The sequence below is a fragment of the Gobius niger genome (genome assembly GCF_951799975.1).
Source record: "Gobius niger genome assembly, chromosome: 4".
In the NCBI taxonomy this organism is placed as follows: domain Eukaryota; kingdom Metazoa; phylum Chordata; class Actinopteri; order Gobiiformes; family Gobiidae; genus Gobius; species Gobius niger.
The window spans coordinates 9,823,157-9,838,505 of NC_136855.1; the positions used below are offsets into that span (position 1 = coordinate 9,823,157).

A 15,349-nucleotide genomic window follows, 5' to 3' on the forward strand; every position below is an offset into this window, starting at 1 on the left:
GCTATTCCTTGTTAACACAGCTTAAAGCAAAAACACATGGGCAAAAAGTTATGTTTTTGTTGTGATATTGAATTTTGTTGGCTTGTTTTGCTTTTAAAGGGGGTGTGGATATTGTGCGAAACGCATACTGTACAGGCGGCATCTTTGGGACTGCCCATATATGGTCATGTTTGAAGCAGCCAGACTGAACTTCCTCCCATTTCTCCACCATTACTTTAACAAATGCTGAATTATTAATCTGTCTGTTAAATATCTATTTGTATAGATACAGAGACATGGAGAGGAGTAAAGTGGTTCAGCCCATAAATACAGACAATGCTAACCAGGAAGCTACGTTAGCTTCGTGCTACATGTCCTAACGTTAGCAACGAGTGCCGTTTTCCGCTTATAGTGGACAATTTGCCGTGAAAAAACATTCATATGGACCTGATTTTCACTGGACTTTATTGGTGTGTGATAAATATGATAGAAAAATTATATTTCCCAGGAGAGGTTTTTTAACCCCCCTTCGGCTAGGCCACGCCTCCTTTTATCGCGCATCGCCCGCGTCTGTATCCATGGACTTTTCAGAGCTTTTTGCCATGTTACAATGTTGTTCTCTCATCCATAACCAAACCTGGAGTTGTGTTTCCACCCACTCGCGCATCTTTTATTAGACTTTGAATCTTTATTTTCCCAAAGAGGCTCCGTAGCGCGTACATATATCCTCATCACAAAATGAAAACACTCGCCATAGCTTCACTGCAGCCACACGGGCCGAGCAGTGTACGTTTGTTTTTGTTTGTTTTTTTTGGAGTGTAAGAGGAGGATTGGGGGTGGGAGGGGCTTATTTTCGATCACATGGAGGATCAGGAAGTGACACTACTCTTGTTTTGACACAATCTGATGAAAAAAAATAATTGATTGACTGCGGAATTCTTCCGCAGTCAATTATTGGTTTTCATGTTCTTTATTCTTATTCCTCTTCCATCTTTTTCCTGATTTTCTAGAGCTTTCAGCACCTTCATGCTTTGTGCAATTTATGCAAGTTATGCATCAAAATGTTCCGCATGTTGAGGAGAAGGGTGCTATTACTTTTGGGACTTCTGCAACTTACGTTTTTTCCGCAATCGGCCGAAATGTCGGAGATTTTTCCCATTGACTTATAATGGGGCTGCCGCAAATCCATGCTTTTCTGCACTTTTTTCTGCATTTTCTGCAATTTCTGCACTTTGTGCATGTTCAGCTTATGCAACTTGTGGGTTTTGAGAAAAAATTGGCCTTCTGCAGTTTTCCAGTTTTTTTATACGAGAGTTTGAAATCTTTGCATTGGTGTGTATGGGGGAATCCAGCCAATCAGGAGACTCCAGGCCTTTCAGCCATTTGTGCAGCTTCTGCCAATCAAGCACTTTCAACAGTTTGACCAGTTTATAGAATATAAAAGTTTATGCAATATTAACAATTTATGCAAATTAACCACTTTATGCATTTTAAACCGTTTATGCAACTTAAGAGTTTATGCCATTTAGGATTTATGAATTTTAAAGAGTTTATGCAATTTACATAATTTATGCAAATTAACACATTCATGCATTTTACCACTTTATGCAGTTTATACAGTTTATGCAACATGACATTTTATGCAGTTTATGCAAATTTGATTATGCAAATTAAGCAATTTATGCAATTTGAACAGTTTATGCAATTTCTGCATTCGCTTCCCGCAATTCCGCAGTCAATCGCAATGGCGCAGCCATTACATTTCTAGTTGCTTATGTTTTTTGTTAGAAATTGATGAAACGTGCTTTGTTGAAATGGTTTAGGAAATTATTTAATTTATTTGCAAAATTCAAGATAACTATCAAATATCGCGGTATTTCCTCATACGCAACCCCATTTGTAAGTGCAATTGGGCTGTGGAAGTAGAAAAACCCCACTTCGATGTGATACTAATAACCATTGTTTTAAAAAACATTTTCGCACTGCACATTTTTGGCTTCCAGGCTTGATCCCTCGCAGAGAGCTGGTTATTTTTTCCTGTTTTTGGCTGCACATCTTGGCAGCAGCATCCCTCAAACTCCGGGGCCTGGTATTGTGTGTTTGTGCCTCCCCTGATGTTCTTCCTTCGTATTTCTCGTCTGTTTGCAGCTCCCAGAGAGTGCGAGGAGGACGAGTTCCACTGTCAGAACGGCTACTGTATCCGCAGCCTGTGGCACTGTGACGGAGACAACGACTGCGGGGACAACAGCGACGAGCAGTGCGGTCAGTGACGATATGAAGATTGTGGCTACTGTGTTCTACTGCTTCTACTGGTTAATAAGGGAGGTGTATTTGTGTGAGCGCAATTTATTCACAAACTAGTTCTGAGCGCTTCACCGATAAAAACAGGATCAATTCAAAGTACGTGCAATCCCTATTTAACCTCTTAACTCCCACCTGAACGTAACCCGTTTTATCCAGTTTGGCTTTACCCTAGTCAAAAAGCTTCTTCGGAAAAAAGCACCCAAAATAAAAATGTGACAAAAATTCAATTAAAATGTGACAAAAATTCAAACAAAAAGTGACAAAAATTCAACAAAATGTGACAAAAATTCAACCAAAAAGTCACAAAAATTCAACAAAAATGTGACAAAAATTCAAACAAAGTGACAAAAATTCAACAAAATGTGACAAAAATTCAACCAAAAATGTGACAAAAATTCAACCAAAAAGTGACAAAAATTCAATAAAAATGTGACAAAAATTCAACCAAAAAGTGACAAAAATTCAACAAAATGTGACAAAAATTCAACAAAAAGTGACAAAAATTCAACAAAATGTGACAAAAATTCAATTAAAATGTGACAAAAATTCAAACAAAAAGTGACAAAAATTCAACAAAAAGTGACAAAAATTCAACAAAATGTGACAAAAATTCAATTAAAATGTGACAAAAATTCAAACAAAAAGTGACAAAAATTCAACAAAATGTGACAAAAATTCAACCAAAAAGTGACGAAAATTCAACAAAATGTGACAAAAATTCATTAAAAAAGTGACAAAAATGAATCGTTACACAGGCCTATATAATAGCCAAAGAGGACAGAATGCATTTGGTTTAGGCGGGTGGTAAGAGGTTAAACAAAACAATTATTACGAATGAGCGTAGAATTAGATTGTAAGCAAAGTGTGCAGATAAAGCACAGGGACAGTAAACAGCATTTGTCTCAATGCCATTGTCTGGAAGCTAAATTCATTAAGTAGCAAATGTGTGTTTGAGGTTTAATGTCAATGGATTAAGCTGCTTCAGTCGTCATTGTAAATTTTCTTCTCTGGATTTGACCTATCCTTTGATGTCGCTGGGGAAAGCCAAAAGGACCGGTGCAGCAATCGGCGGGCACCCGTCTCCAAATGGAGGCAATAGTGGCGCAGATGTTAGAGCGGCTCGTCTTGTGATTGTAGGGTCAATAGTTTGAATCCCACAGGTGCATACTGTTGTGTTGTCCTTGGGCAGGACACTTCACCCGCCTTGCCTCTAGTGTTTGTGTACATTGGTGTGCTAATAGGTGAGTGGTTCCTTGATGCAACGCCTTTTGAGTGCCTAATGAAGGTAGAAAAGCGCTTTGTAAATGTGAACATTTTGTTGAGCTAGGCTAATGGTCAGAATCACTAGCCTGGCCAGCCAGACTACACACTTTTTGCTTTTGAACAGAAACAGAAACAGGAGTGGCTGGCCAGGCTGTAAAAAATGATTTCATAGGTTAGTTGGTACCATCAACCAATCACAAGTCATGAGAGTGAAACGTCAAACATATATCAGCCAATCAGCTTAAGCCTGACCCTGCCCTAGCCACTAACCGTAAGGATGGTGGGCGGGTGCCTAATCTTAATACATCTCTTATTGGATGATGAATGTTCCCTGTGCACCCACTTAGCCAGGCTACACAATCACCAGGCAGCAGGATTCACCTACTGTGCATGTTTTGGAGTGATGGGGAAAACCGGAGCACCTAGAGGAAACCCATCCAGACACAGGGAGAACATACAAACTCCACACACAAAGATATCTGAGTGGTGAGCTTTTCTACTTACATTAGGCACTCAAAGAGCTTTACGTCAAGGGACCACTCACCCATTTACACACCAGTGTATGCAGACACTGGAAGCAAGGCGGGTGAAATGGCAGAAAGTAAAATCTGGTCTAAAATATCAAGACAGAATATGGAAAATCAGGTGTCGTAATGATTCTAAAGTGTCAAATCTAAATCTTCCCCTGAGTTTTGTGTTTTTGTGCTGGTTTATCCTCCAGACATGCGGAAATGCTCGGACAAAGAGTTCCGCTGCACAGACGGCAGCTGCATCGCCGAGCACTGGTACTGCGACGGGGACACGGACTGTAAGGACGGATCGGACGAGGAAAACTGTCGTAAGTCCCTCACAACACGGTTTAAAGCTGTGGCGCCCGACTTCATCTCGTAGTCCGGCAAAGGTTTTTCGTCACCATAGTTTACTGTAGATGAGTGTTGTTCCTTCAATCCAATGTCTATAATGCCACCTATTTTCATTTTGCCACTTTATCTTCATCTGCCAAAACATGTAATTTAGCTTTGGTCAAGATTGAGCCATGTAATTACTTCGTATTCTAGTCTAGTTCAGTTCACATACATCTCATATAAATGTAATGTAGTCAACTTTACTTTTCCATTTCCAAATTGCACAGTTTCGTAGACACTTCCCACATGCACAAAGCTCTTGTCTTGTTTCTTAGGCATTGGATTGACAGATGCTGATTGGTTATTCAAATGCTTTCCGTCCTTACTGTTTAATTGTTTTTAGTTTTTATACCAAAAATGTACATATCTGGAGATTATAGTCACAGTTTTTGTCTCTTCAACTACTAATTAAAACGTGCAAGACTTGTCATCTTTTCTTGACAGTAAAACAGTCGTCCCCATCTCCTGCTGTTTCTGACATATGGTTTGTTTCCAGCGTCCGATGTGATGACGTCCACCTGCAGCGCGGAGGAGTTCCAGTGCGCGTACGGCCGCTGCATCCTGGACATTTACCACTGCGACGGAGACGACGACTGCGGCGACTGGTCTGACGAGTCCGACTGCTGTAAGGACGCACAAGTTCACATTGTGAAACTGCGATATTTGTAATACACAAATGACAGGAATAGGAGATTTTGGCCCCAATTTAACATGCAAGTGACTCGTTTCAAAAGATTGCATTTTACAATTCAGGAATTGGGATAATGTATGGAATTGGAGATGCGTGGACACTCATAGACAACATTGTAGACTATCAAACAAATGGAGTAGAAGATGTTTTGCCCCAGGCTTCATGGGCTCTGGGGTTTCGTGGGTTTGCCCATGGCTCCATGGACAGGCCCCCAGAGCCTTTGTGTAAGCGTGAGAGTAGGCTGTAGTGTTGTATGTGTTGTATGTTTTTATATCATCATCTACGGCAGGGGCAGTTTTGGTTGGTGGAGGGCCATTTATCTGCATTGTCAGAATGCCAAGGGCCAAACCCTTGGCATTCTGATCGTAGCCCAAAGTAGGGCATTTCCTCTGTTATAATGGCAATGTTGTACATGACCTAATGGGTGTTTTGCCAAAGGAATTTACTGTATTTTTTGCACTCTGTACACGCAAGGGTTTCCACTTAATAATGGACCGCAGTCGTTGTGAGTGCCGCTCCCAAGGATGCACAAGCTAGAATACACATTATCAAAGTAAAAACAGAACACAGATGAAAAGTTTTGTGGGCCTTGATGAGAACGATGTGGACAAATGAGGCCTTTTTGGTGGGGTTTATGGAATTATTCAGAAGTGCCAAGGCTAATACTTGAGGAAAGAAGCAGCTAAAAGACAACTATGAAGACAAGCAACATGCCAATGTTATGCTAACACCAGCTAAAGTGGTGCTAACAGCGGCTACATGCTATCATCACTAGGCTGGGTCAGGCCTGCCAGTGGAAACACGCCTTGTCTATGTTTTTGTAACTGTCCCAAATAAACCAAACAAATTTATGAGTAACTATAGAGTGCGTTGATAAAAGACCAAACGTTCTCCTTGTGCTGTTAAAGTGCATATGACACCTTAGACACCATTTTGGCTAAAACATAGTTAAGACAATTATATTTAAGATTTTGCTAAAGATTGTGACCGGCTTTCTTTAGTTTGGCCATTTTTGTGATGTTTATAGTTTCATTTCCTTATTGGACACCGACAGGAAGTAAATGGGAAATGGGTGAGTCAAACTGCCATGGACCTCTATATATGTCACTTCCTGTCAGCAGCTTAAAAAAAGGGTACAAAAACTGCCCAACATTTATTCATTAAAATTGCCGCTTCACTGAAATAAAATGATAATTATGCAACTGATGTTATCCTTCAAAATAAAACCCGTCATATACACTTTAACAACTTTTTTGAAACCTCTATGGTGAAAAGCCCCTGAGTCTCACGCAGCTGCTTGCTGACCGTCAGGCGCGATGGCCAGCTCGTGTTGATTGGTGTTTTGCCCGTGGACGATGCCTGGAGGTTGCGGGTCAGATTCTCACTTCCCCTGCTGTTAGCGCCTCAGACAGATTCCTGAGAGGCTGAAGACGGCATTCCTCTGGCACGGACGCTGCACAGACATGAAGGAGCGCTCTGTTTGGGAAGAAGAGCCCTTTGTCACTGTGTTGCTGGCGGCTGCTGCCGGTGGACACACAGAAACAGAGAGAGAAAAAGAGGGAGAGATTAAGGAGAGCGAGTGTACGGCGCGGTTTGTTTAAGTTAGAAAGGTGTGAAAGAGATGGCAAGTGTATGAGTCATGTGTGTTGTTGGTACAAGGAGGGACGGTCTGAAGATGAATGAGGCTTTGAAATAATGGAGCTATTTAAAACAAGAAAAACTAGTCGTATTTTGCAAAATGTATGGGGAGACACAATGGGCAACGTTTAACATATTATCAATGCTGACATATCCAAGAAGTTTGTATAATGTGTGTATAATTTGAATGTGTCTTTTTTATGTTCTTTTTTTTATCATTATGTTTGAACAGGTGATACTGTGATACAAAAGATACAAGTGTGATTTATTATTTTCAAGGCACTAAAACAGAGCTGGGCTTTACAAAGAGAGAACTCCATTCATTATTTATTCATTTTCCCACCGGAGCATATTTGTTTTTGCAAATCTGTATATGTCCGAAGAAATAATTAATAAAAAAAAGAAAGAAGAAAAAGAAAAGAAAAAAGAACTGTCGTGTGCTGCACTTTGATGCAACTAAGGGTTTGCCAAATAACTTGGGCATTCGCATTACGTAAAAACATTTTAAACTGCCCATATATTGTCATTTCCAACGAATGCTGAATTATGAATATAATTTTCTACTAAATAAAGATGCAAAGACATGGAGAGGAGCAAAGTGGTTCAACAGCCCATAAATACATAAAAAAAACCGGAGAATGCTATCATTATGCTACATGTTAGCATCGTTCTAATGCTGGCGCTTGCTATGACTGCCCTTTTTTTTTACTTCTACAGAACAATTTGCTGTAAGAAAATATCCATATGGACCCGATTTACACTGGACTTTATTTGTATGTGATAAATAAGTTCATATTCCACCAGAAAATGGCTAAAAAGAGTGTGTTTCCCAAAAGATTCTATTTTCCCCCTTGGCGAGGCCACGCCCCCTTCTATGGCGAGATGCCGTCTGTATCTAGAATTGAAACTTGAGTTTGTGCAGATTTCTATTCTATTATCCACTTGGTCTATGTTTAGCATCTCTGCAAAGTGTGGAGCCATCCACATGAAACAAAAACTGCAGTGAACTTCAACGTCTTCTCTCTTCAGCATCTATGATATAAGATCAAATGACTGTCTCATAAAGGTGTTCAAAAATGATGGCAATATTCAAAATGATGTGCTTCGTGTTCCATCAGATGAATGTGGCAGCTTTGTTCATGCAATCACTTCCAAATATTGATCCAGGAGAAAGAAAATCTACAATGACGTGAACGCAACTTATTATGGACACTTTACTTTTTTTTACACACACATTGCTGTCGTGTTTTTGAATCATGAAGTAGTTTTCATTTCTCTGCTGTGACTGTTCTAACTGTTCCTTCTCCTCGTGTTCTTCCCGGCAGCCTCTCACCAGCCGTGCCGCTCGGTGGAGTTCATGTGCAGCAGCGGGATGTGCATCAACGCCGGCTGGAGGTGTGACGGCGAGTACGACTGCGACGACCAGTCTGACGAGAAGAACTGCAGTGAGTACATCCAATACTGAAAGATTTTATAATTAACTTCTCACTTTGGAAGTTATTTCAGAATTAATCTACAGGAATGTTTGTTTGTCATCTACATGTATGTTTTAATCATCAACACTTTTTATCAAGGAATATTAGATTTTTATGAGGAATCTTGCCTGCACCCGTTCTTAAAATGTGATTGTTAGCATGCCATCAGCTAAAAATGTAAACTCATCTTGCCATCCATGGGATTAAAGTGTCCTTTTCTCAGTGGTGGTCAAAGTACTTGATTTAGTTACATGAGTACATGAATAAAAGTAAAAGATACTCTATCAAATCATACTGAAGTATTCAAAGTAGAAAGTAAAAATCTGTTTAAATTAGTGTCACGGAAAAATAACTTTGCAGCTTTAAAAACACAAAAATTGAGTCCAAATTCCCTCTCTATATGGAAACGTGAGGGGGACAAAACTTCTTCTTTGTTGTGAACCAGTGGCATTTGACAGTACACCGGCACAGCGCCACCTGCTGTTCTGGAGAGTGCATTAGTCTTTTTAAATGAACAAAACGCACGGACAAATGTACTTATTACTTTGGTGCCTTTTTGGAAATATAGTGGAGTAAAAAAAAAAAAAATACAGTACTTTGTTGCTGACCACCTCTGACTTTTCCCGACACAAAAGCTATTATAAAACCTAAACTATTAAAGCTGCAGTGCCCAAAAGCAGGTTTCATCAAATGTTTTTTACTCATTTGTCAAACTTACAGTAAATCAATGTTTGAACACTTATTACCATAGTATCCGCCAGCTAGGCCTCAAATAATCCACTGCTGATTTAGAATATGCTCTAAAGCCTCTAATAACAACACCGTTTGTCTCTCCAGCCACCTCCATGTGCACGGCGGACCAGTTTCGCTGCGGGACGGGGCGCTGCGTGAGGTTGTCATGGCGATGCGACGGAGAGGACGACTGCGCCGACCACAGCGACGAGGAGGGCTGCGAGAAAACGGGTGAGACTTTCTCTCCTGTAGATCTGCACATAGACAGCCCACTATTTTCTTGAATTTGAAAAAGTTGGACCCCCCACTCGCCGATCTCCCCTCACCAGTGTCTAGTTTCCCCGGCTCTCCTTCAGTCTGAACCGCTGAATTCGACCTGTACCTGTAATATCCGCTCCGAGCTGTGTTCCTACCGGAGGCGCGAGAGTCTATGTCATCTTTTCTGCTAAAAATAACTCGAGAGGTTTCCACGACGACGGTCCATACCAAACCTGCAGTCAACCGAGACGCTGAGGGATTATGGGAGATAAAAGACTGAGCGACGTGTGCCAGATTGTGTTTTGTAACTTTCAAGTTAAGTTTCATAATCGATGCACTGGGTATGAGCCCAATAGTAGCTGCATTTTTTACATTTTGAGTCAAACGGGGGCGTGAATGGAGGCACATCACGCAAAATGTGCCTTTTGATTTGCTTTAAATCATGTTGTAACATTGTTCCCTTGTCAAAACAAACCTGGAATAATATTTCACTTCAGTGAAGCAATTTCTAGTTATCGTCCTCGCATTGGTTGTTTCTTCCTGGTTTCTTCTTCTACTGTCAAAGCACTGATTCCTGGTTTTAATATTCGAAACATGTCCAATAGCATTAAGAGAGAAAACTACAATTTCAGAACATAGGTATAGGCAACCTTAACCGAGTGCATTGTGTCCAGTTTGGCTTTACCCAAATCTAAAAGCTTCTCGACTGGGGTTTCAAATGTAATGCCTCATTTGAAAGCTATGAAAGCTGAGTTGTTGTTTTTTTTTTTTTCGTTTTTTTTTTTCATGTTTGTCACCTTTTTGTCGCTCTTTAGTCACCTTTTTGTTGTATTGTTGTTGCTTTTCTGGCACCTTTTTTGTGGCTTTTGTTGCTTTCTCATAGCTTTTTCTTTGCGTTTTTGTCACATTTTTGTTGAATTTTCGTCTTGTTTTTGTCGCTCTTTTGATGCTTTTTTTCAAGAAGCTTTTAGATGTGGGTAAAGCCAAACTGAAGAAAATGTGCTCTGTTCAGGTGTGGGTTAAGACCATCAGCGTCCTGCACTCAAACTGCATTTATCACGGAGCCGTAGGATCATTGTCGTGCCGTTTGGTAAAAAACGAAGGCTCTTATCTTAAATCCAACATGCTGCCAGCGGATGGCACAAAAGAAAGTAAAATTATCATTGCCAAAGTACCTGAAAGTTTATATATTGCAATTATCATCCCTATCAAAATAGTTTTAATTTACTGTATTGTATCTATGTTTTCATTTTGGCTAGTTGTCTGGCACTTGCTTACATCTCTTCCAGTGCAAGTTGCGTATACCCAGTGGCTTTGCAGAGATTGATGCTTTTACTTTGTATTTTCCTCACTTCTTTTAAGTGTTTTTGCATGGATGGCCTTCTCCCCTCGACGACTGTATTTAAACTTGGTAATACAGTTTTCTAAGTGCCAGTGCATGATTCATCCCTTTTGTTTTGCACATACTGTTTATTCAGAGTGGATTTATTGTCGTTGGGAGTTGGCGCTAAATGACAAATGCCTTCGTGGAACTGGCTCGGTGATGAATGTTCCGCGATAAGGTAAAGTCAAACAAGCGAGTCTTAAAGGGACACAAATAAAGGAGTATTCAAACCATTGTGCTGCGTAAATGTACCTGGCAACTTTATTATTTATATTATTTATAACGCTTCTGAGAGTTGGATTACAGATGTGTCTTTACTTTTAGGTCAGTATTGCATGTTCTAACCAGCAAAGTGCAGCAGATGTGTTTAAAGATGTCCATTCTAAACTTTTGCTGTTGATTACTGGCATTTTATATGTTTTGTCTAGTTATCAAATCAGCTGTTTTTAGTGTAAAAAAACAGTTTTTTGAAATTCAAAACACAATATATAAGGCTAGGAAACAAATATTAAAAAATCCTTCGGGAAAAAAACCCTTCAAAATATTAACCTCTTAACCCCCACCTGAACCAAGCACATTTTCTCCAGTTTGGCTTTACCCAAATCTTTCAGCTTCTTGAAAAAAGACGTGTCAAAAACGCAAAAAGTGATAAATATGGGGTAAAAATGTGTGACAAAAACACAATAAAAAACAATGAAAATTAAAGTCAAGAGAGTGGCGACAAGGCGGCAACAACGTGAGGAAAAACATCTGTTCAGATGAGTTCTGTAGGTCTTAGCTTTCAAATGAGGCGTCATACTGGCCTGTAGGCTGTAACCTTTAAGATTTGGGTAAAGCTGAACTGGAGAAAATGCACTCGGTTAAGGCGGGGGTTACGAGACCAAAGTACTCAGTGAGGAAAAAATAACGGGTTGGTAAATTCCCATACTGTTAGGAAAAAAATAAGGTGTGATAAAGCTAGTCTTAAATGTACAAGTCACAAAAAATACTCAAACAAATGCACTAACCTAGGGATGCACTGATACCAGTATCGGGTATCGGGCCGATACCACATGCTTGTACTCATACTCATACTCATTCATGTGGTCCCGATAGACACAGAACAACAACAGAAACCGATACCACTTGCCGTGTGGCCGTGAAAATAGCAGCAAACTGGAGAATTCTTTAGTGCAAATACAATATTCCACATATAATAGAGCTGACTTTATTACAGACGACACTCCCTAAATCAGAGTCTGTGCTGGATTTAACCAGAGCTATTGGTTGTTTGTGCTGCAGCAAGTCTGCAGTGTTTACAAGACACAGGCTAATGTTGCTAAACTAGCTGCTAACTCGCGGCTAACAGTTCTGGTGATTCTTACGCCGTTTTATGCCCAGGGGCTTTTTCATCTGAAAAACTAACCCAGCGACTAAAAAGTCCTCAGAAAATCCAAGTTTAGCTAAGTTGCTAAAAACACACAGGAAAAAATCCACACGGAGCTGTAGCAAAGGCGAAAAGAGACAATTTTGCAGCTGTAATAAGTAACCATCTCAATACTATTGTGAAATAAAAATAGATTAATGAATAAAGCACAAGGAGCTTTTGGACATGAGCTGTTCTGTCTATGATGGACTGTGCAATAACTTATCTTAAAAGTGTAGACGACTTTACTCATAGAAATGTAAATGAGTAAATTAACTAATTACTAACTAATCTGCTGTGAAAAAGTCTATAAACCGTCTATTCACCTCAAGAAGTATGTTGAAGAAAATGCCTTGTACTCGTATTCGGCATCAGCAAGTACTTAAATCAAAGTACTATCCATACACTAGCCTGCTCTACAAACCGCTACAGCTAATGCTAACGCTACTTCTCTTATGTAGGATTCTATTTCTGCCTTCATTGCTGTTTTACTTTGTACAAGATCTGACCGAGCAACTTCTCCAAACTGCCTCATTGATACCGTTTTTCTTGTCTGTGATCAAAGTCTTGTCTAATTAATTGGTCCCAGGAGAACGTAAACTCTCAGGTTTGTTTGGTGGGGTTTTCTTGAAGTTGTGAAGATGAAAAAGTCGTCGCCATCTGTGTGTGGGCTGCTCAGAAGTACATTTTTACGAAGCTGTGACAAATCCGAGCGGTGGGGGTTTGGTTTTCTCTTTTGGCTTTCGTTTGTGAAGAAATGTGTAACAGAAACGGTACATAATGTGTCAAAGAGTGTGGGACGTGAATCGAAGCAAAGACGTTGCAGGAGAGGGAGTTGTTGGCGCTGCATGATCGACAACACAAACTAAACCATATGTGTGCGTACATGTAATGTGTGGTCTCAAGTTGTTGTATGTCTTTGCTTGACAGAGAGCCCGCCCTGCGCCTCGGACCAGTTCCAGTGCGGGAACGGCCGCTGCATCGGTCAGAGGAAAGTGTGCAACGAGGTCAACGACTGCGGAGACGGGACGGACGAGCACCCGCATCACGACTGCCGTGAGTCCAACAACTGTCACGGAAAAAAAAAAACTTTATTCAGTGGGTTCGGGATCTATTATTGCAACCGTAGTTATTTTATGTTGTGTCAGAGGTGGGTTGAGTAATGTTACTCGAGTAGAAGTAAAAAGTAGTGACCCTAGTAATGACTCGAGACTTGAGTGTTGTGTACACCAAGAGTCTGATTTATGTTTCAGTGGTGACATACAGTAGAGAATTATGAATAAATTATGTATTATAAATGTAATATTACCACAGAAATGTTCTTGAAAATCAGGGTATAATTGTGAATATTAAAGTTTGCAAAACTCAAACTATGGGCCCGATCTGTAGACTCTACTTCAGCACAGACGCCAGTGCTGGAATTTTGATCACGTTTCTGCAGTTCTCTTTTGTTAGCCGTAGGGATTTGACTATAATGAAATTTGGGGTCACGATTGTCTTGGATGAGGAACTAAACTACTGAAATCTTAAATACTGCTGACTTTATTCACATCTCCATGGAGACGTACCCACTCCCGGTAGAGTTGTCTGATGGGTTGAGCGATATTCACGATGATCAAAAAATGTGGCGATCAATAAATTGCTGCGATCGTCCCATCCCTACTTAGCACTACAGAGGAACCATTGATATATTCACTCTCAGGACATGGACAGTATTTAACTCACAGTGGGAGAAATTGTCCTGCAAAAGCGTAATAAGATACGCGAGGCTGAGTGTGATGCTAATGTAGATAAGAGGACAGCAATGCAGCAAGTTCTCTTTGTAGTCAGCGCTGTTTGTTGCACACCACGCCTCCGCCGACCCCTTTTCTTTCATAAGCGACGCCCCCAGGCTACAGCTGAAAGCTCCGGCGCACTGTTGTTTGTACACAAGATACCAGCTTCGTCTTGAGCAACGCTGTTGTTGCGCCAGGCCAAAGATCAGGCCCTACATCTGTTTAATGTGCGACATGAAGCTTTGGCCACATAAAGATTCCATCACAGATACAGATACTTCATTATAATATTTCTTAAGTAGAAGGAAAACGCACTATATGGTAAAACTACTGAGTGCAACTTTCTGTTTGTAATACTGAAATTGAAAAGCTTTTACTCAGGTCATGGCCAGAGTGTGCCGGCTCCGAATGGTGATGTTCGTATATCTACAAGGATATGTTTTTTATTTCTCATGTACAGAAGCAGTAACTTTCTGTTTCATGGCATTGGCTGGTGTGTACAGCCTTGTTTTGTAATGCGGGAAAGTGCTTCTTTGAAATTCATTCTAAACAAACCTTCGACCAATTTTCTAGCTTATTGGCGACTCCCGTTTAGTTTGTGTTGCTATGAGTGTGGCCATCGCTGACTTTGATTTCGCAGATATGGACAGACATGACCTTAAACCTGACCTCTCCGGTCTAAATCCTCCCTCTCTGGCTGGAGTCCGCCGTGAACTTTATCCCCGTTTTTCGCTGCGGCGGCGCTGGCTCTTGTTTGGTTTGGTTCTCGCTGACTCGGCGCGTCCTCTGTGTGCGTCCCCGCGTTGTATAATTTGTGCGGGGTTTTTTTTGGTGTTGAACGTTGCGTGTTTTTTTGTGTGTGTGTGCTTTCTCGGCGCAGGTCCGCGCTCCAGCGAGGGGAACTGCATGCAGAACAATGGGGGCTGCTCTCAGAAGTGTCAGATGGCGCGGGGCCTGGTCCAGTGCACCTGTCACACTGGATACAGGCTGATGGAGGACGGGAGGAGCTGCCAGGGTAAAAGAGAAACGCTATCTGCATCTGGGACACCACACGGGACGGGACAACCAGCTGCAAAAGATGCCACTACACAAGCATTTTTACATCTGTCTCGCCATTCACGAAATACATATCAGCTGTTACATTCATTGAGCCAAAATGAAGACCCTAAAATGTCATTAAGAAGCATTGAATCTAAATGTATTGGATAATAATGATATTGATATGATATTGTTTGACAGTTTTTACTGCATTTTGCCTCAAGTTTGTCCAAAATACAAAATTCATGGTCAATTTTGTGTCTTGCGTAACCCTTAAAGGGACTATACGGAGTTTAAAAATGTTAAAACTAAGTATTTTCCTCCCCCTACATGTTCCAACAATGTCTTAATGTGTAGAATGAGCTCAGACCTGTTCACCACAACTGCCTCTAAAATCCTTCACTGTCACTCAAAAAGTTGTTAATTTGGGTGCCGTCATGCACGAGCTTGATATAGAATCTGCAGTTATACGTAAGACCTGAGGTGGCAGCAGTGAGTATAA

General features: G+C 40.7%; 1 protein-coding gene across 2 annotated transcripts in view; it reads left to right on the forward strand.

Moving 5' to 3' along the window:
- lrp4 (low density lipoprotein receptor-related protein 4) overlaps positions 1-15,349 on the forward strand; it is a 190,260-nt gene that overhangs the window by 131,937 nt on the left and 42,974 nt on the right. For both annotated transcript variants that reach the window (XM_079555012.1, XM_079555013.1), the window contains exons 4-10: positions 2,128-2,241; positions 4,268-4,384; positions 4,948-5,076; positions 8,106-8,225; positions 9,093-9,218; positions 12,965-13,090; positions 14,690-14,824. In XM_079555012.1, the coding sequence (XP_079411138.1) occupies positions 2,128-2,241; positions 4,268-4,384; positions 4,948-5,076; positions 8,106-8,225; positions 9,093-9,218; positions 12,965-13,090; positions 14,690-14,824 (867 nt within the window). The remainder of the gene's footprint in view (positions 1-2,127; positions 2,242-4,267; positions 4,385-4,947; positions 5,077-8,105; positions 8,226-9,092; positions 9,219-12,964; positions 13,091-14,689; positions 14,825-15,349) is intronic.